At 38.3% G+C, this 22,437-nt stretch overlaps 2 protein-coding genes and 1 long non-coding RNA gene across 6 annotated transcripts in view; 1 reads left to right on the forward strand and 2 right to left on the reverse strand.

Annotated features, from left to right (window-relative positions):
* LOC132095298 (citramalyl-CoA lyase, mitochondrial-like) overlaps window positions 1-3,738 on the forward strand; it is a 64,266-nt gene extending 60,528 nt beyond the window's left edge. For 3 of the 4 annotated variants that reach the window (XM_059500148.1, XM_059500149.1, XM_059500150.1), the window contains exons 7-8: window positions 1,650-1,774; window positions 2,828-3,738. In XM_059500148.1, coding sequence (XP_059356131.1) covers window positions 1,650-1,774; window positions 2,828-2,923 — 221 coding nt within the window. In that variant the 3' untranslated portion in view covers window positions 2,924-3,738. The remainder of the gene's footprint in view (window positions 1-1,649; window positions 1,775-2,827) is intronic. The other variant, XM_059500151.1, reaches the window with a different exon arrangement.
* Window positions 3,739-11,706: 7,968 nt separating this feature from the next.
* On the reverse strand, window positions 11,707-14,430 carry LOC132094746 (uncharacterized). The gene is made up of 2 exons (XR_009422390.1): window positions 14,213-14,430; window positions 11,707-11,998 (listed from the first exon to the last, which is right to left on the reverse strand). It is a non-coding gene; the product is annotated as an uncharacterized LOC132094746 (long non-coding RNA).
* Window positions 14,431-17,294: 2,864 nt separating this feature from the next.
* On the reverse strand, window positions 17,295-21,289 carry LOC132095301 (zinc finger protein ZIC 5-like). Its single transcript, XM_059500153.1, has 2 exons — window positions 20,060-21,289; window positions 17,295-18,515 (listed from the first exon to the last, which is right to left on the reverse strand). The coding sequence occupies exons 1-2, from the start codon at window positions 21,105-21,107 to the stop codon at window positions 18,070-18,072; spliced, it is 1,494 nt and encodes a 497-aa protein (XP_059356136.1). The 5' UTR covers window positions 21,108-21,289; the 3' UTR covers window positions 17,295-18,069.
* Window positions 21,290-22,437: the final 1,148 nt, after the last annotated feature.

Below are 22,437 nucleotides of genomic sequence, written 5' to 3' on the forward strand. Positions count from 1 at the left end.
TCCTCCAGAGCAGCAGAGGGACAGTACACACACACACACACACACACACTGGTGATTTTTCCGTCTGCAGCGCTGTTGGCTCAAAAAGAAAACACAGTCACCAAGCTGGTTTGCTTTATTTACATTGAAGCGCATGCTTAGCTGTCATTGGTTAACCTGAAGCCTCATTCACTCCCAGCTGCATCATCAGATTGTGTCATATCTTGCAGCATTTGGCTTCGGCGATGTGTAAAAGATGCAGAAAGTAACACCTGTGCCGTTGCAAGACTGTGTTAACATATGACTGACATTACGCTGCAATATGTAACATTGTGTGCTAAATTATGTGGGAACTCAATGGATAACACATGGCAGAGGCTGTTTCAGAGGGGTTAACTGGGGTAAGAGCCACAGATGGAGCTAATGGTTTTCTCATGTATTAAATTCTACGGCTGTCAGCTAGCTACCTTTCCGTATTTGTTTTAAGAGACGCGCTGAAGCAAAACGTAACGGATATTTTTCAAATTAAGCCTCATCACCCTGAGGTTTGATCTGGGAACATGTTCTTGATTATTATGGTGCAGGACAGATGTTGTTTTTGAGAATAAGGTTTCTGCCGTCATGACCGTAATCCGTTTTAGCTTCTTAGCTGATGCTGCAAAGCAAGGAGGAAAAAGAAATGCATATTTGAAAAAGGTGTCCACATTGTTTTAGATAGACCTTACATAAGTAATAATAATAATTGAAAATTAAAAATAGAGATGAAACCAATGAGAAATCAATAATATTAGTTCATCAGATTTTCTTTAAGCATTTTTTTTTTTATGGTTAAAGTAGTTGGTAAGTTCATGGATTCCTGACTTCAGATCATGGATCATTTTATGGTCATCTGTTGTAGTCAACACCAATTTTTCACCCCAGTGTTGGAATATTAACACACATAGCTGAGCTTATAAAAGGTATCAGTTGTTGCTGTCCATGACATCTGTATCTGCGTGTAGTGTGTGTGTAAATGAAGTGTGTTGAGGAGACTGTGTGTGTGAGGCTCTCACACGGGCCTGTAATAAAAGCAGCAAGTCAAGTCCCACAGAGGCTGCCTCAGATTGGAGTGTAACTAAGCGTGCAGTAAAGTTTTAGAGTTCAGCGGGACACGATGCGAAAATCGGGATGACACCCATAATTCATAGCATCCTCTGTCCCTGCTGTGTCCCTTAAATTCATTCTTGGTCAGGGGGCTGTACGGGAGAAAGAGGGGAAAAATACCCACCAGTGCCTTTGCTTCTCTGGAGCAAACCCCTTTAAACGTGGAGGAATAATCCTAGATGATTTTTTTTTTCTCTATTTTTACTGAGTTTTGTATTGTATGTGAGTGGGCTACTCTGTTAATAGTACACTAAAATAGAAATAAAAAGGTTAATACCTAAATGTATTTTTATCCTAAATGTGGGCTGACCTTTAAAGAGCACATGAATACTACTAACTCTTATTATTGGAAACTGTTGGTTGTAGAATTTTTAGGCCTGTACATGTTATGATTGGTGGTAAAAAAAAAATACTGAAGAGTGTCTAACGATTTAAAAACATTATATGTCTTTATATGTTATTATCTTTGGAATATTTATTTATTTTGTGTTAAGTTGTTGGGGTTTAATTTTGTCACTTCTTTCTAGGAAAACAAGTGATTCACCCCAATCAGATCAAGGTTGTTCAAGAGGAATTTGCCCCCAGTCCAGAGAGAATCAAGTGGGCCACGGAGCTGATCGCGGCATTCGAGGAGCATCAGAAGTTGGGAAAGGTGCATGTTTAGTAGTTCCTGAGTTCCCACCCAGAGATCTGTATTATTTTTCCAGCCTGATATAGGATCCATGAGACATGCTGAACTGTAGCTTTTGTCGGAGAAAATCAAATGAGGTGTTGAATATTATAGTTCCTAATTTAGTGCATCATTGAGTCCTGTGTTTTCTGCTCAGTAGGGCTGTGCGTGTCTGAAATGTGCTAGTAATGTACAATCTGCCAGTAATTCTTACGCTAAGGATGGCCTGGGGGTACGTCAGCGACACTCTCCCCATTCGGCTCTTTCCTCACAAACTGAGATTCCGGGACACAGTTGCTCGATTTATTTTGCGTTTTCCTGTATATTTATATGCCCTCTTCAATCTCCTTGATGATTTGTTACAGAAAATGTTTGTAAAGTACGCACCTGAGGTTTTCTGCCTCTCAACATGTCATTTTTAGACACTCTGCTGCTTAAGTGCATATTTAGTTTATTTTATGCATATGTCATTTAATTATTGAAACTCAATGAATAGATGAATAGGAATTTTTAGCATTTTTAGCATGCAAATAAATGAGTTCCAGCTCTTAATTCCAGCATCTGTCAAGAATATTTCAATTTTCATTTTCATGAATCTTAGGCTGTTTTTTTACAAATTTGCAAATTCCCAACCAACTTGAATAAAACGCACACTAACAGGACGTTATTGATTCACTACATTAGACATAACAAAAGCATTTACATAAATACTTGCCTTATAAAGGAATTTAATATATATATATATATATATATACATATACATATGTATATAATGTATGTATTTATGTATATGTATATAATGTATGTATTTATGTATGTTTATGTGTATGTATATAGAATGTCATTATATGTATTCTATACGTGGGCTCTCTCTTTGGTGCTTTTCTTGGTTTTCTCTAGGGAATTTATGAATAGCCATCCTACCCTTCTTTGTAGTGTCATATATGCATTGCTGCTATGTAGTAGTGTATGTTCTTTCTTGACAATTTCTGCCTTTATTTTTATTCAACCATAGTTCTGTTCTCTTCTCTTCAGGGGGCTTTCACCTTTCATGGCAGTATGATTGACATGCCATCTCTGAAGCAAGCTCAGAACATTGTCACGATGGCTTCAACTGTTCAGGGAAAGTGAGCCAAACCTGAGTTCCTCAGACATCAAAATCCACACCATGCTGGCTGTGCCGTGCACTTCTCGTCAAGAGCTAAAAACGACTTGTGCATTTGTTTAACCAGCAACAGAGATGATGTTCTAGTTTATGTGTTGATTTCAGATTAATTGACTGATTATTTTTTTCTTCTGAAATTCCTGGTGCATTACCATTTTCTGCATTAGTTTGCATTTGTGTGTGTGTCATGCCCGCCCCCTGCCTCTCTGTGTCAGGGCAGACGATTGGCCATGGTAAAGGTTGTGTGCGCCCAACGAAAGGGCAAACAAACAGAGCTGCCCTGCCGTCAAGCTTCCATTCAGCCTGAAGGCTCCTCCAGGCCCCGAAACATCAAAGCGCTATTTGCCAAGAAGCAGCCACGAATTTACTAAAACCAACATTGAGAGAATGAGCATGTGAGCTTGCTCTAAATTGTAGGCCTTTGTTTCACGGGACTCAGCAAGCCAGTTTGTTCTTCAAGACAAGGCTTGAATGCATCTGCAGCCTGGCGTATGCTCTATGCGGCGTGCCACGCGCTCACTCGCAAACATGTACACAAAGGGCTCCACGAGGGTTCGCTCTATGTAAATATCAGCATTTTTCCATGGCTTTGTTTCCCGGTCAGTGGTTCCCATCTCCATCCAGCTTCGAAGTCACCGTGAACATGGCTAAGTGCTCAAAAGATGTGCCGCCGATGTCCATTTCACCAGTGTTCCTCACACACACTTTGTCAATAATGCCTCTTTTGAAATAAAACTCCAGGATGTCATTTCCAATGAATGACCATCCTTTCCACCCTTGAGGGCATTGTTGTTGTTTTTTGTGTTGTGTTTGTCATGAATACATTCTACAGTATGCTACGTTCCCGCTCCTTGCTGCTGGTCTCCCATGAGCTGATGACATATTTGGCAGAAATGTCTGTGGTGGATTTGTCTGGGGTGGGGGGGGGTGGTTTATGGTTCAGTTGGTCACTATGGAAATAGAGGCCTCTGCATAAAATGGGAATGAATATGGTGTGATCAATAGTGTCTGTAGCGAGCGACTCAGCCCAAGCTCTGTGCCAGCCTCGGGATGCAGACAGAAAGATGGAGGCTGCTGCTGCGAGCGGCCCAAAGGGCCCGACAGTAAGCTGACGGCCTGGCACCCGGCCCACACCTCTTTGCCACCCATCCCCCCCCAATGGTCTCTGCCTTTTGCACTGATTTATTTTTCATTTTCTTTGGAATAGTCTTTTTGGACTCATGTCAGACAAGCCCTTTTGCTGTAAGAGCTCTTTAAGCATGTCTTCAAGACTCTAAGTCAACAGGCCAATTAAAAGAGATTCATCTAAAGCCATCCTGCATTAATTAGCTAAAATGTTCAATTTGCTTATATTTTGTTCAAACACAATTTATAGGAACAGAAATATTATATATAATATACGAAAAATTATAACATTTTATCTTTATGTATTTATTTTTACTTATTTTTATTTATCTATTTATTTGTTTGTGTGTGTGTGTGTGTGTGTGTGTGTGCGTGCGTGCGTGTGTGTGTGTGTGTGTGTGTGTGTGTGTGTGTGTGTGTGTGAAAGAGAGAGAGAGAGAGAGAGAGAGAGTGTGTGTTTGTGAGAGTGCTCTTGTTTTTGTGACATATCAGGACACAACTCTGTATAATGACATGGGTATGACAGGTATTACAAGAAGAGGTTGACTTATGAGGACATAACCCATGTCCCCATTTTTCAAAACACTTATTAACCATACAGAATGAGTTTTTTTTTTTGAGAAAGTAAAAATGCACAAAGTTTCCTGGGAGGGTTAGGGTTAGGTGTAGGGTTGGTGAAGGGTGATAGAATATACAGTTTCTACAATATAAAATCCATTACGACTATGGGATGTCCCCACTTTTCACAAAAACAAACGTGTGTGTTTGTTGTGTGTTTTATTTTTTCAGTAGTTTTTTTTTTTTTTGACCCCAATTGATCTTCAATTATGAGGACAAAAACTGCTGGAACATTCTTCAAAGTTGTTTTTTCTTTTTTCTTTTGTGTTTTGCAAAAGAAATAAAGTCATAAATGAGTAAATGGTGACAAAACTTTTTATTTGTTGGTGAACTGTTCCGCAGACAAAATAGCTCAGATGATAACCTCGGAAATTCATTCAATTTAGCCTTTGTAGAAAATTAGTGAGATTAGATATTTGATTGTCGATTGATATGAAACTAAAGCTTTTTTGACTGCCCCTTACTTCGTGGGTTTTGTGCCTTTATGGTGTGTGATCAGTTTCTGTGAAGTGACATTATTTTTAGCAACGCAGTTAACCCTGATCCATGCACCAAAGGCACCATTAATTTTATTAATTATGTTGAAAGTGATCTGTGTAGTCAAAGATTCGGGGTTTAAAGGATTTACGGACTCTACGACATATCAGCGAAATGCTACTTCCTCCCTCTTCTTTGTAATTTTTCATGACATTTCTATTATGCCCGTAAGTTGACATAATCTTTTCAGCTCACAAGGCGGAATTATTTAAATACATTTACTAGTATTCCCAAAGAGAGTACAATACAATTAACACGAATAGGACCTTACCTAATCTTGACAGCACTCAATTAGGCTTGAAACACAGTCCTGATGGTTATGTGCTGAGATTGCTCTCATAAATTATCTGATATCAACCCAGCAGAGAAAATGCATGTATGCAAAGTGCTTTCAGAGGAAAATTAAAAGGAAACGTTTTACATATTTTTCATTAATCTCAATGGGACCCGTGTGGCAGGGAGGATTTTGCTCGCCTAATTTCTCGCCAAGGGATCTCCCAATAATGACTTCATTCTTTTACTAGACAATATATGACAAACTAATTTCAACAAAGATAATTCCCCTGCAATAAAACGAATCGTTTACAACAAGAGCAGCCAGGAACCATTTTGGAAATAATGTGTAATTGAAATGAAATTGAATTTATTGGCATTGGGTGTAATGAGTGAAAATTGAACTCTAGTAATGTTGTAAAATGTCTGGCGTTTTGTGCACGTAGACTAACTTGACTTCTGAATTTTCTGGAATAGGCTATCATTAACAGAGAATAGTTTAATATATGTAGCGCTCATTTGCGACGCAAATGCCTAGCTTTCAGAGAGATTTAAGAGCAAAAAAAAATATTATAGACTACCTTTAGCTCTTTTCAGAAAGTATTAACAAAACAACATTGTAGTTGGGGTATACACTTACTGAACAGTACACTTTATTTTATGAATGATTATAAAAATAGTAGTAACTTTAATAACATGCGTAAATTATGCTGTAATGCCCACGGTTTTTTTTGTGTTGCTCTCACGTCTGCATTTTATCAGTTTAAACAAGACTTTAGAAATATTTGTGCAAACTTTATTTTATTCCTATTTATAAAAAATACACCCAAGATAGACACTTTTATATTAGGCTAATAATATTTAGGCTAGTATGTGTAATGTAGGCCTATCATATATTTCCTCCCTCATCTATGTTTTTTATTTGTTTTTCTTTATTTTAAGTGCAGAGAATATTTAAATATAATGAGTTATTAAATTATTTTAATTTTTACTTTTATGTATGTACCAGAGACAGTCAGAACTCTTGGTTTAGTTTTTTTTTCTTCTTTTTTTTCCTATAGTGCACACCTTGATTTCACAATCCAGGGTGAGTTTGTTTATTGTAAAATAAATGCACTTACATGACTTTTCAATAATTTTCTATTTTCATTCATTTTCCATATTTCCTAATAATCCTTTTTCCCTTTCATAAATTGTTAAAATTATGATTTTTTTTTTTTTTCATGTGTGGAATATTGTAAGCTTAAAGTTCGGCCAGAATACTGAATGTGTGCTTGTTGTGAAGGATAGTTTTCTCTGAATAACCGGAGACTTTGAGCTGACTCTTTATTTGAAATGGAGACAGATCAAAGGACAAACCCCAGTAAAGCTCCTCCGGTCTTTGTCTGCGGTTGCTATGGCTTCGAGTCGAGGGGCCACGTAAATCAGACTCGTTACAGTGCGGCAGAAAGCTCTTCAAAACTTTTTTTGTTTTGTTTTTAGCTGACTTGACCCCATGTATCTTTATATATATATATATATATATATATATATATATATATATATATACATACATATATATATATATATATATATATATATATATCTTATTGTAATAACATAATCTTCGTCAGGGATATTGGATATAGAGAACTATGAGCAGATGCAATTTCCACCTCACTGTTAGTAGTAGGCTAGCCTATCTAGGAACAGCCCATGGGTGGATTCCCCAATTATAAGCCCATGGCAGCCCCCCTTCAAATTGACTTTTCCTTCTGTTGTGACAAAATGGTGCAATTGTCGCGTAGCCTCCAGGATAATCAGAGCATCATGGTTTTATGTATGGCGGCTGGCTCATTATCACACAACTGCTCATGAATTAGAGAGAAATTAAAACAATTCCACTGTATCTTTCATGGACGCGATAAAAAAAAATAAAAAAAAAGATACGCTTTTGAGTGCTGGTGATCTTGCTGTGTGACTTGACTGCTTGGCGCAGCTTGTAGGCTACCATCTCACCCACTGGCTTTCTGATGAAAGAAGAACAGAACTTTAAGAAGTGTGCCGCCGGAAACTGTCAAAATTGGGGTCAGGAAGAGAATGGCTGTTCATAAAGACGACATTTATTGCTTCTTGGCTGTTAGGACTTTTGCTGTTGAACCCCCTAGAACGGTGCAGATGCATACAGACAGAGCAGTCGAGAGGAATATATGATCTATCCGCTCTTATAGTCTGCTGTCTGCTCATCTCTGTACTTGCATGAAGTTATGAGTAACAGGTGCATTGGGAATTAAAGTCGATGCTCATTTTCAACTGCAGGCCGTTAAAATAAATGAAGCTTTGCAGGGTATATATATTCTATGTAGGGTTTTTGTATGTTAATTCTATATTTTTTTAGGGTTCTGATCTGTTTTTTTATGTAAATTCTAACTTTGATTGATTGAAAATTAAATTGTCAAAAGCTTGAACTTAAAATTGCTCGTAATCGTATATAAAATTATTTACAGTAACTTTCATATTCGTATGCTCCTAACACGTCCAGCGCGTGCCTGTGTTTGCACAGTCAAGCTCTTAATTGTATTTTATGACATCATCTCTGCTAATCCAATTAAACATGTTTGTCCTATAGACCCAGAACTTTGTGAAGAGTGAATACCGCTGTTTAAGGCAGGCCAGCCGACAACTTTCAATTGGATAAATACATTTAACTGGTTGAATTTGATTGGAAGAGGGGATTCTTTAATGCTCTTTTATATTTAGTAAACATGCATGAATGTATGAATTGCTTTATAAATATCCATCGCAACAAAACCTTTTTAATTCAGCTAAAAATGCGTTTGAAAGATACCTACTGAAATTAGAGTTATCGAATTTTTTTAACACATCTTAATAGAAAGAAGAAAAATAAAGTGATTGAGTAGCTAACCTATTACTACAGAACTAGGCTACTACAAGAAATACAGCAGGGTGAGAAGAATCTTCCAAACCTGTCGGAATGCTTATTTGAATAAAGGCAAAACCGAAATTTATAAGCCATAATTCCGCAGAGAAAAAGCACAGGCTTCTGGACATTTTTACATTCAATTTCTTAATAGTTTATGTCGTTTCTGACAAGTTTTGCCTGTCAGAAAAAGCACATTTTTAACTCGACTGCAAGATTTTATTTTCTTTGTTTTATTTGAGTTCGTTCAGAGACTTAAGATTTGATTTTTTTTAATGACTCTATATATAAACGAAAATGTTCTCCTAAGTGGATTTTTTTGTTTAAAAAGAGTATCTACTTGATATCTTCGAGAGATTTTACTATGCAAGAAAGTCCTACCATTTTAACACGTCTACCCAGATGAGTTCCATCTGAATTATACTTAATTGTTTCCTTCGAAATTTGTTTAATAAAACAGCCTCAGCTGACAAATATAGCCTAATCAACGCAACATTACCGGCGCAAAATGTGGCATCTCCACCACACTTTTAAATACCGAAGTCACTTGCTTGCTTTATTCACCGATCTATTCACCTGACTTATTTAAAGAAAAGAATATCAGTTTATTTAATCATTTCGACGCTTAAATAAATACATGATAATTAATGTTTTAAATAATAATGAATTAATTCTTGAGAACAGTGAATTGAATCCTACCAGCATGTAAGGAACACTTGGCACAGTAAAGCAGGATAGGGGCTCATGAATCATTTTATCATGCCTTTTTTCTTTGCACAGTATGACAACCTTTATTTCTCACTTCAAGATGAATTGTGCGTTTTCAGTTCAACATTGTCTATAAATGCTAATGATGTTGGCCCTCCTTTTTGTCTAAGCTATTTATTACTTTTATATTTGTAGCCTTCCGAAAGCTTTTGTGGAAATAATTATTTTATCAGCTACATTTCAACTACACATATACACACACATATATATATATGGGTTATTAATCTATTTCTTTCTCCATATGCATAACCGCGTAGTCGTCAAAGCATCTTATGCATAATATAAAATATGGGAACCACATGGAGGGATGAAACCTCACACCTCAAAGCCCCGCACGCTGCAATGGTAGCTTTATTTGAATATACATAGAGCATAAACACTCCAGATTATAACTCAAAGTAGATTCAAACAAACAAAACCTGACACCGAAAGGTGTCTCAAGTCAAAGTGCTGTCATATACTCCTAGCAAACGTGAGACAGCGACATTTCACGGGGAACCAAAGGGAAGGTATTTTTATCATGTCTATGTTCCAGCAGGCTGTAGTTGAGCGTGAGCTGTCAAATCAGGTTGGTGAAGGCGCGTATGTTGTTGGCGTGGGGAAGCAGTGATGCTCAGGTAAGGAGCCTCTCTTCTCTGAACCACAGAACAGCTGACTGCTCCAGGAGCCAAAGTAATGAGGGTTCCGCTGGGGGCCGCCTGGTTGGAGAGGTGGCTTAACCCTGCCTGGACGAGGCAGGAGCCCCGGCTCTACTTTTTCAATCGGAGCCCCTTGCGGAGCACGCGGCCCGCAACGAACATTTTGACAATGCCGGTGATGAGCACGAGGTGATGAAAGGAAGCTGTCCGCGAGGGCGTTTCTGTTTTGTTGCTTGATCATTTTTCATACGTGAGTAAAGAATTGTGTGTTTCAAAACAAGCCAAACGCGCACATATTTTAGTGCGACGATTCCCAAGTGATTCTCAAAAACTTTAAAACAATAGTGAAATTAACGCAATCGAAGTGCTTTACATTAAAAAAGGACAACTCTGTCTTATTCTTCCTAAACTTAATCCATTCAATGTATTCAAGCATATTACACTGCATTTTATTCATAGATTCTTTGAATATTACTAATGCAAATTACTGTACTGTTTAAATAATTTGCTTTTGATTCATGCAAATCTCTCAGACTCAAGAATCATGATCATCTTTATAATCAAATGTAATGTTTCCCTTGAGCCCATATTGTCATTTCCATGGGATTTCTCAAAACCAGACAATTAATACAACTGTAAAGAGAATTCTGCGTGTCACCAAGATGAATTTGCTCAGTTATTTTAGCAAGATATGCTGTCATTTACCATTGGAGATGTCAAGAAAGGGGCAAAGGTGACCATCCCCTAAGACATGCGCCTAATTATATAATTTGTCTTGTGAGTGGGACAGACCACTGTAAGGTCTCCACTGGGATCACTTCTTCAGCAGCCTGAGTCTATCATCAGTTTCATCAACCCTCATTTATGTAAGGGCACAGCGAGTGAGTTCATTTATCTCTTTTTCCATCCACAGGAACTGGACATTCAGCAGCCAACAAGATTCAGATTTTAACAACAGACTTATACGATGACCTGACAGTGTTGTGAGCTTTCTCTGAGATGGAGCGATGATATTTGAACCACCAAGAGCAGAATTGGACTGAAAAGACTTTTAAAAATCTGTTTTATTAGACTCTTTAAATCCTATCAAAGTACATAGTTCTAGTGGATTTTATAGCTTTTTATTATTATTATTGTTTTATTTTATTTTTTTCAATTTATTTTGCCATTATTCATTGCAATACATTTATTAATTTACCAGGCACTTTTATGATTTCAAAATAATAATAATAATAATAATAATATAAGTAGAAGCAACTGATCCAAGGGAGACAACAATAACGGCATATGGTAATTAGCTTCATCAAGAAACTGGCAGTGATTTTAAGCAAATGTCACCACTGTACAATCACTAATCTTTTGTGGTAATTCTGAGTTTGTGTCAACACTGTAGTGAGCTGAAATGCTTATCAAGGCTGGACATATGCGTGGGCCCGGGCCTATACTTATTCCGGGATGCGTAAACACAGCACTGTAAATCGCAGACTATGCAGCTGAGATTCGCACCTGCTGAGGGGGAAAGGAAGCATTGCATTCTGGAGATATGGCCTGTGAGCACGCCTAGCATACCTTCACAAAATGTCACAGCAGTTATGAAAGCAAGTCATTATCAACTCAGGGGGACCCTTGACACTGGTCTATGAGAGATAGTTCCAGTAGTTCAAAGCCACGTCTAACGGCCATTCCAAGGTCAGCTTGAAACAGAGAAAGTGGCTTGTGATGTTTAAGAACATCTACCACCCTTGTGAGTACATTGGGGGGTTCTGATGGCTGCTGATGCACTAGGGGTAGTGCAGGGGATTCTATAGGTGAGCTCATAGGTTTATTAAGCATGGATTAGGCCTTTACTGGAAAAAAATAGACTGTATACTTAAGGTAGGAGACTTTTAATCTAACCATTGAAGTTGTAAAGTAAAGTAATGTAGAAGTGGACTGGCTTTTTCAGGGCTTTGACTGATCTTCTCTCCTCCTACACTTGAGAGTTGTATATTTGTACTCGCTTTCTCTTCTTTTCTCTTACGGAGATGATCCAGCACTGTGGTTGTCCAGCTGTGCAGGATGATTTCCTCTCACTGAATGTTGACCTTTTCCTCTATGAAAGATGAGGCACGACTCTGATGTGTTGCTCATGGTAGTTCGTCAGATGTGGAATGGATCAGCATCTACAGGACGTAAAATCAAAATGGGAAGCCAATGCTGAAAAGATTGTTACATGTTAGATAATGTTTTACTGCCAAATATATATATGATTATATAAAAGTTTTTTTATGAATATTTTTTTTTATTCTACTGTACATTTAATCTGTGACATCCCACTACCCTAAAAGCCTTTTTTTATGTACAGTTGAGAAACGGTCTATTAACTTTCTGGAATTTTTTACTTAATTTGTCTTGAATATTTAGCATAAGGCATAGTCATAAAAAGTCATAAAATATGGAATTGTATGTTACAGAGTCCTCCGTTTTTTCTTTCTTTTTTTCTTTTTTATCATTTATTTTGCCCCTTTTGCAGTGTATATCAAATTATCTAAAATACATAATATTACATAGAATAAAGTAAAATAACTTTTGCATTACTCATAATTTTTCAATGTAAGCAACACTGGTAAACAGAACATGCAAACCGTGTGTAAAGTAGTTTTACATGAACTTTGTCCACTCTCCTTGTTAAAGAAGACTGAAGAAGAAAATGTTTTTTTTTTTTTTTCAGATCAAACTGCTGTTATATAAGACATTGACATCCTTTCATGTCAAAGCCCAACCTGCAAAAGCTTCTGAACATTTGCCACATGGATGGAGTGTTTTTCTATTAGAAGTCCAGACCTGCGTTTAGAGCCATTTAAACAGGACCTGTCAAATACAAGGCAAGCAGAGAAGTGGTCGCGTGGCTCTGAGGTTTGGTTCATGTGCTGCATAGGCTGAACGGACCAGGTGTAGAGCTCTGGCTCCTGGACATGTCCGTGGACGACCTTGCTCTCATCACCAAGTGCCTTGGAAAGCCTCCCAATCCTGGGGATCCATATTTGGACCAGCACCAAGTTTGGAGGCCCACAGATGTTGAGGAGAGGCCAGATATTATGACAGTTGTCTCATGCAGACAGGCAAGATTATTCATATGTGCTAAGGATAAAAGGGTTAATCTCTGTGGTACATATGCTGAGGTTTAAATTCAAATTTTATCTTGTATTTTATAAAGATTTTTTTATCTTTTATTTTTTCCTTTACACATGATGTGCCCACAAGATAAACAGTAAACACTGTAAAAAAAATTGTTATAATGAAAAAGTAATTGCATGAGCAGTTATGTCACTAATATTCTTACCCGAGGTAATGCAATCACCAGAACTATTTTCTTTACTACATGGCTGTCAGTTTACTTACACATATTTTTTTATGATCATTATTTTAACTATACTAAGAAACAAGTATTGACTAATTTCTTACAATATGTATTTTTAAAACAAACCTTTGCAGTCAGTTCACATTGATACTTTGCTGTTGGTTAATCCAAAATTATACTCTGTTATTTTAATTTTTTTCCTCTAAATTTACCGGAATATTAAGACATGTTACTAGTAGAACCGGTCATGCATATCTCACTAATAAAATATTTTTTTTACGAGCTACACAAAATTAGATCTTAACCGTGAAAGTAAATGTCCTGAGTGTAGCAAACAAATCCTGCATTACAGACCTTACAAACTCTTTAATAATAATAATAATAATAATAATAATAATAATAATAATAATAATAATAATAATAATAATAGACCTACATGTTTAAAAAAAATGTATGTAGGATAATCATGCTGTCGCAAAAATGTGTAACTCGTTATAATAATTTTAATTGTATGAATATAATATTTAAAAACATCGTTCTATTGCCAAACAAATCATTAGAAATGTCTCCAACTTTGATTCGTGTATTTTTTTACATTTTTATTACTAGCCGACCTGTAAGGAGTTTTGTGATCATGTTTGTTAATTACTTCTTCGTGAAAGTGTTAGCAAATAATGTTTTGAGCGATAAGTACGAATAAATGATGATGGGCTCGTGGAGTAATTGATTTAATGAAGTTCCTATGAAACTATTACAAGCGAGTGGAGGTCAGGCGAGCGGCACCCCTGAGCGCTCATGTCAGATGTTTAACTCAAGCAATCTTTTGGGAAAGACATCGGGGGTAATAGGTGAACTCACAGCTGTCTGACTCGGCCTCGAGCTTTCAGAGCAAATAGCAAACAACTACTCATCCGGCCTCTAACTTAATGGGACGGCAAACTTTCTCAACAGCCTCTTCTTTAGACGCATGCACGAAGGACAAGCACAACACCTAATCAATAAGTGCGCTAAAAAAGCTCATAAAACATGTACTCACGTTGCACTGTATAAACACCCCATGAGTTTTCGCCCATGCGTCAAAAGTTTTCTTGTCCGTGTTTTAGAGTTCAGTCTCGGAGTGCAGGGAGGAAACATGCAGCCCTGCAGCTGCAACTGGATTGTGTTTTCTCACTTATTCGGGAAACTTAAGATAGTAGGCAGGTAGGGTGCTTGGAAGAGTTTGGCAGAGTGCCTGGAGAATGAATATGTGCCCAGTTTTCTTGCTCTTCAAAGCATTCTGTGGTAAAACACGGATGTTTATAATACCTCGCATTCTTCCAGTTGTTATTATTTTGAAATGGTTCGGAGGGGTTTAGTTGAGTTCTTTTAAAATGTTTATTAGTGCACCTTTTTTTTTCTCTCGTTTTCTTTAAAGAGTCCGAATGACTTAATATTAGACTAATATTTTAACAATGGCTCCGTTTTGATTTAATAATGTCACTTAAAGTTAAGTTTAAACAGCTAAATAAGTTATAAAAGGTCACATAGTTTTATAAATAAAAATGTTATGCTCAGTTATGGTTTTATTTAACTTTAAAAAATGATTATAATTGTATTTCACAATATTTAAGGATAGTTTAAACAAGAAAACATCAGATTCTTTTTTTACCCTGATAAAAAAAACAATAGATTTAATCTTGCACCTGGTTGACAAGTGTACAATTTTAATTATCCTTAGCTTGGAGATTGACCAAACTAAAAGAGGAATTGTAACAACCGTGTGCAATTCATTTCATTCATCTCTATCTCTCCCTCCCTGCAGACAATCAAACAGCATGGCAAATATTCCATTAGTGCAGTAATTTACCTTTGAGACTTTGCAATCTCGCAGATAAAATCTTGCAGTGTGAGTTGAACATATACTCTTCAAAATAAAGGTGCTTCGAATGGTTTTTCACACTGATGCCATAGAAGAACCATTCAGTCAAAGGATCTTTAAAGAACCATCTCTTTCTTACCTTTTTGTAATCAGAAGTACCTTATTTCCCCACAAAGTACATTTTTGTGAAACAGAAAGGTTCTTCAGATGTTAAAGGTTCTTTGTGGAACCGTTTAGACAAAAAGTTTATTCTATGGCATCGTGAAGCACTTTTATTTCTAAGAGTGTATGTGCAACGTTCAAACAGATCAAGATCAAGTGAAGCGCACTTTTGCAAATGGAGAAAGTATGGCAAAATGCAATGTTTTCTTTTCATTGCAAGTGCTTCACATGCTCTTGGTGCATCGCTTAAACGGGGTGCACAATGACTCGGGTACTTTGAACCCTCGTCAAACGCATAATGAGAAGCTGACGGTGTGAAATCTGACTAGACTGTAGTAAACAGCCTCCTCTGATGTGATCATTCTGTCCAATAAAGGCAAAACGGGAGAGAACTCGCTGCGTTTTCACACTGACTTCTTCTTTGTCTTTTGAAAAGTGGCGTCTGAGAGTCTGACTCTTGGAGTTACTGATTTGCAGGCTGCATGTTAAGGTAGACCATGTAAGTGATTTCCACGGGCATTGCACTAAAGGAGAACAAATCGCTGACAAAGGGGGTAGCTTTTCGATTCAATAGCGTCGTTAGGACGACCGAAAAGTATTCCTCAGATAATAAGTTCTACTTCAAAGTGTCTCCCATTCAGCTGTGACTGCTGCAGCTTTTATGAAGTCCCCCCTTTTCAGTCCGAGGGGACTATCTCTTTGGTTATTTTTCACCGTGTTTATTTTGCACCATTCAAAGGGCACTTGTTTTTAAATAAATAGAAGATCATTCTTTCCTTGAGCAAATAATAGTTCGTGGACAAAAGCTGGGCAGAGCGCGCACTTATTTCCGAATTAAACGTTAATGCGCGCGAGGGATTTCAAAGATTTGGAAACAAAAATATGAGCGATTCCGATCAAGAGCGAATTGACTGCTCTAACGTAGCATGAAACTAAAGGTCAGTGCGACTGTATCTTAATAGAGTGTTTCCAATTGAAGTGGCCTTTTTTCCAGTGCCCGATAAACACACACGCGCTTTATGAAGCGCCCTTGAACTTCACACTGTTTGTGGGGCGTTTCACTGACACAAAACGTTAGATTTACAATCTCCAACGAGTGACCAACTTGTGTGCTTTATTCCGTAGAGGTTAGAGTGATATTCATAAGCATGAACATAAAAATGCAACTTTCTTTAGGAGACGTTTTAGAACTTTCTTCGCACACATTTTCCTCCCACCTTACGAAATGTCCAGGATGCCTGTATCTGCGTTGATATAACATGTCGAACTCGCCAATTTTAAGGAACAAGACGGTTCGTGGAAGAGGTTTCTGCTTTGATGATTGACCATTTAGCGGCAGTTAGTTTTTCTACCATAAATATTCAAATGAGACCCATAGAAATCCTAACGCGCCGTGCAGTCTTCCGTTCTGTTGTGGAACTCTTTGAAGTGGTGCAGAACTTGCGCTGGTCAATTCTGAGACTATAGTCTGGGAAAGGGGCACTTTGAAACTGTTATTGTGCGTTTTAATGAAGGAAATAAGACGGGGACTTTGTTTCATATTCTCCATACAACTTTCTTCTTATTGTCGGGCGGCTTTTATGTTTTATTTTCCCATGAATGATTCATGCATTGATGGCTTTGTGCTGTTCTGCTTTTCATAACGTGCACTATTAGTTAGGTGATGGTTCCATTTTGAAATGACAATGAATGGCCAAGGAATATTTTCATTCAGGAGAATAGAAAGAAAGAAATGTTTAGAAAGTGTTTTGTTGAACTTTGCTGTTTCGTTTGGTTAGCTTTACTGTCCCGATTTTTACAGAAAACTAAATTTAAAAAATATTGATTGATTGCATGAAATACGCACACTGATCAAATAATGAATCAAGGCCTTTTTTACTGAAAAGACCATATTTACACCTCCTGCCTTTTATTCAAGTCTTCCATATATCTATACACAAACATCACATTTCTTCACGACCTTCTTACGTTTTTTTTCCATCAACACCATCATGCACCTCAACAGAAAGAGTTACTACACGGTTCATGCGAAATATTCTTCACAATATACAGCCTATTCAAGTAAGACCTTTTTACAGAACACGATAAAAAACATCACTTCTTTTCACCAAAATTATATTATTCTTTGGTGTATCTGTACTTCCAGACCAACATTAATACCAGCAAATAAATTACAATGTACAAAACTTGATGAGACGCTACGAAAACATTCACAAGCATCAATACCACATACTATTTACAAATCGGTCAGGGATGGCCTGTCAACGATACATTATTTAGGGTCTCAGTGGACTTATCTCATACTCTTTAATCAGAGTTACATTGATTTTGCATAAAATATAGGTTTAAATATTTTAAATATCACAAAAACCGTCCTGACCACAGTTAGTGTATAAAATTTAACAAAGACTCCACCCATTCACTTTTGGACACTCACAATATACAAGTAAAAACTTAAAATTATTGTCACTGCAATTTTTGCCCCTCAGACATTTAACGTGTAAAACGATTCTGTATAAAAAGATTTCTGTGCAACAAAATGGGTGTGATATTAAAAAACAGCCTAAACATAATTGATAAATCTTTTGAGCTCATGTTATGTGACCTCGACAAGTCAGGTAAAATCTTTAAAAAAAAATGTACAAGTCGATTTTTCATGTGGCAAGTTACAACTGCTTATCATATGAAACATAAATTGCATCATTGCTCTGAGCATGTTTTAAGGGCAAAACGGGGGGCAAAATCTCTTCAACCACTGACATCCATAGGTGTTCCACTTCTTCGAATTGCAACCCTTGAATTTAAAGTTTTCTTTTTATTATTTTTGTTTTCATGTGGACCGTTTATAATGAATGTATTCCTTGCAGTTCACATCAGAGCATTGCCCTTGGATCTGTGTGTCTGAAAGAGTCCTCGTCGTCGGATTCCGACGTTGGCACATCACTGGAGGGGGTGTGTAGATTGTTTGGTCCAGCACTCCCTTGGCACACGTACCATTCGTTTAGGTTGGTCACCTGAGGCGAAAGGTTGGACGAACGGTTCCTGTGGGGCTCCAGGTTTGGTGAGAGGGCATCACCGATCGTCGTGGACGAGGGATGGTAAGAGGAGCCCGTGTTGGCGGAAGGGGGCGGAGGAGACTTGCAGTGAACCTTCATGTGTTTGCGCAGGGAGCTCGGGTGTGTGTACGACTTGTCACAGCCCCTCACTTTACAGAAGTAAGGCTTATCGCTCGTGTGGACGTGTGAGTGCTTCTTCCTGTCACTGCTGTTGGCGAATTTCCTGTCACAGCCATCAAACTCACATTTGAACGGCTTCTCACCTGGCAAATCAGAAAAAGCAATTGGATATTAAATCACCCATATATATTTTACATTTTCTTGTTAACATGAGAATAATAGTTAATGGATAATCCATTCTCAGCAAGAACTAGCTATAGATGGTGTCGTTTTGAAAATCACAACATTATCACTGTAACCCCACAGTACTTATTTTCTGCTGTTACATAGCCTATAGAATGTTCAGGCGCACCACATGACTTGTGCAACCACTCTGTAAACGCTCTCATTTTCTCTGACTGAAGCTTGCCAAAACTCTTTTTTAGTATTATTTTTACTTAATATGCAACTTAGTCAACTACTGAAAATATTTCGGCCGGCCATATGCATCAGATTGCTTGGAGTAAAAGAGCTGACCCGGCTTTATAAGATATCCAAATTGTGTCAAAATTACATTACACGTTGCACTGATCCACTGTGTCATTCCGGGACTTGTTACAAAAAAATACCATAGGTGACTGTTACACATATTCAATGATTATTTAAGATACCACCATGTTACGACCCTTATAAATACACTCGAGGTGGGTTTGACACGCTAGCCTACATATTCAGGGGGCAATTTACGTCAGCACGTAATGAGAGCATAACGTGATACAGTTATACAGTAAAATAACCTAAACAATACCTGCAACTTTTTAACAACTTGCAATAACAAACTGTCAAGTGAGTGCATATTTCAGTACCTGGAAGAACATACTTATGTCTATTAAATAGGCCTACAATAAGATTAAATATATATTTTAATATAATGCACAGCACACACGCATATCATTTTGTTAGAATACATTAGAAGAACATCAGAAGTATAGGCCTCCTTTGCTCTACTAAGATATCACCATAGTTTGGTTAATCACAGTGTAGTAAATGCCCCATATCTGACCTATTCTCCATATTTACTTTAGTATGGATCTATCCAGACTCTGTTTGTAATTCCCTGTGGCTTTAAAGGAGACAAACACGTGCCGAAAACTTCGCGTTACTATTTTATCTGGAGTCTATAAAACAATTCGTACTTTCCCTGTTTTGCTCGTTATTTTTTACTTTAAACACGTATCATTCAAATGCAATTGCAGCCTGATGTCTTCACCCATAAAGTCTTTGCATCTCTCTTTGATATAAAATTGCATGCATCAAAGAAAAAATACGCAAAAACACGGGTCTGCTCAAAGCAGCGTAGTGTTGGGAGTGCTTTTTCCATATGTACAAGCAGCAACAACATGCACGTTGATCTCTCGCTGAATTTTCAAAAGTAGCCTAAGTTTATGACGCTTAGCGACACCAATGGATACTTTTGCTTGGCAAATAGGCACTGTAAACAAACAACATCCTTAACCTTGTTTCTGTATGAATGGAGAATATTTGTGCATGAGGCCGGGAGACAAAAAGTGTTTTTCCCCTCCGTAGTAGGCTAAATAACGTTTGGTAGTCTACATAGCAAAATAATTCGATTACCCGACAAGTTGCGCAAACACGTTCAATAACAGACCACTAAAGTTTTTCAAAGAATCGGTAGACTTTCACTAACCTGTGTGTGTCCTCTTGTGAATCTTGAGATTTTCCGAGCGCGCGAATACTTTGCCACAACCGGGAAAGGGGCACGGGAACGGCTTCTCGCCCGTGTGCACGCGGATGTGATTGATTAGTTTGTACTTGGCTTTAAACGCCTTTCCCTCGCGCGGACACTCTTCCCAGAAGCAGACGTGACTGCTCTGCTCCGGTCCCCCGACGTGCTCCACCGTGACATGGTTGACGAGCTCGTGCATGGTGCTGAAAGTTTTGGAGCAGGGCTTCTTGGACGTCTGCTCCTGATCAACCCACTTGCAGATGAGCTCTTGCTTGATGGGCTGCCGCATGTATCGCAAAAACGCCCCCGTGGCTCCGTGAGGAGCTGTGGCGAGGTTCACATTTAAGTTCATGGAGTTGTAGCTGTGCAGAGAAGAAGATCCATAGTGCTCGGGCCTGTGGCCGAAGTGCTCTGGCCTGCCGTAGATGTCCCCCGGTAGACCCAGACGCATCTGCCCGTTGAGGGCATGATGGTGGTGGTGGGCACCTGGGGCCGCTTGCTCGTGCAGTCCAGAGAAAAGTGGATGGGCACCACCTTCCGCGTGCCCATAAGCACCTGTTGGGGAAATGAACATGCCATGGTGATGAGGGGAGGAGGCGGAACTATGCTGGTCGCCAAGTGCATGCATAGCAGAGGCTGAGAGCTCTCTCCTGAGGATGAAGTCCCTGCTGGTGGTGTAGCCTGTGTGGGGGTGAGCCACGGGGAAACCAACTGTGGTCTGAGAAGACGTGAAAGACGCCGCAGTCTGGGCTTCGGGATGGCTTTGAACAGGCTGAGAGGGACTAAGTTTGAGAGCATTGGTCTGTGCCATGTGCTCGGGTCCAAATGGAGTGAGAGCCACTCCGGGGTCGTTGCCCATCTCCCCAGGGTGGAGGTGGGCATGGTGGGAGTGCGGGTGATGCCCCCCTATCCCCGGGAAGCCTGTCATATTCTGATGAGGAAGGGCTTGAGTCGATGCCAAATCCGCTAATCTTATCGCCGAATTCCTCTTGCTTAAAGGGGGCTCCATCACTACGCTGACATGTCCACGCTCAACGCTATTGTTTTCGCCAACTACGGGCCTTCTGAAACTATTAAAATATATGTATATGGCCGTCTATAGAACTTCTTTTGTCCTGCCTCTAACTCTGCTTGCTCCTTTTCCCACTCTGTCCTCAAGCGATTGGCAGAACATACAACAGTTGGAGGACACAGTGGGGAATAGAGTTTAGAAATGGCACTGCGGGTATTGGACAGATTTCGGTGACTGGCAGTTAAGAGAACGAAGCGATTGGCTGTCTTTCAGCGCAGAGGCTCAGCGGGGTTCCGCCCCCTCACTCTCTTCATCACTGTTCACTCCAGAAAGTTGTGCTCACAAAGTTACAGGCAAATCTGTTTACCGAGGCACACACACGCACGCACACACACGTGGAAGGATGTTGTTTTTCTCTTTGCACAAAACAGTGGCACTACACACGCAGAGCATATTGTGCAACACCCCCACACATCGTTTGAAATATATTTAGAAATCATATAATTAAATAAATAAATAAACGTTGTCAAGCAGGAACTCAGCAAAAAATACAATTAATTTTCTTCGGTCGAATAAATCGTTTCATTATGCTGACAGATAGAACAGACTAAGGATAAAATTGGGACAATGGCAATAAAAGTACAAGTACAAACAAACGCATGCTATACCAAACTTATTTGTTTCTAATTGTTGCAGTGCATGCATATAGGTAAAACGAAATTGTTAGATACATAAAACAAAATCTTACAAGTGGTTTTTATTCAACCAAACAAACGTTTAGGCTTATAAACAGAAATTGCAAAGGCCTACGTTCATGGAATTTTTAACCTGCTATATCCAGATAGGTTTATCGTAATATAATCTTAATCAACATTATCAACATTTTTTTACAGATTATATTGAAATGCAACAATTGTTTACATTTTTTTTATTTTAATTTTTTTACAGGTTATCTGTGCTTAAAAACGCAATTTTGACCATTAGATCTTCGGTCCAATGGGCGCTGTCAGAAACAGGTATATTCCAGTACAGAAAGTACAGAAGAGAAGTGACCCTTGACATATTTTAGAAAAAAAAAAAGGTCAATAATCTTTCCAAAAAGCGTTCTGTTACATAACTCTTTATAATGTTATATATAATCCTATTTTTTCCTCAAGTTTATTTTTCTTTTTAAGAATACTGTATGAGAAACATATTACTTTTCATATGATTTGACATTTAATTTTATGTATGTTTGTGTGTGCTTTACGAGTGTGTCATGTAGCACGTCCACGCCCTTTTAGAGTCCATGTTAAACTCAGCAGGAAGTGTATGCCATTGATTTAAT

This window comes from Carassius carassius, chromosome 19, assembly GCF_963082965.1.
Source record: "Carassius carassius chromosome 19, fCarCar2.1, whole genome shotgun sequence".
NCBI classification, from domain to species: domain Eukaryota; kingdom Metazoa; phylum Chordata; class Actinopteri; order Cypriniformes; family Cyprinidae; genus Carassius; species Carassius carassius.

Coding starts and splice junctions, on each gene's coding strand:
- LOC132095301 (XM_059500153.1), bottom strand. CDS start 21,107: ATGGAGCCCCCTTTAAGCAAGAGGAATTCGGCGATAAGATTAGCGGAT. Junction 18,516..20,059: donor TCACAAGAGGACACACACAG/GTTAGTGAAAGT, acceptor CTGATTTGCCAG/GTGAGAAGCCGTTCAAATGT.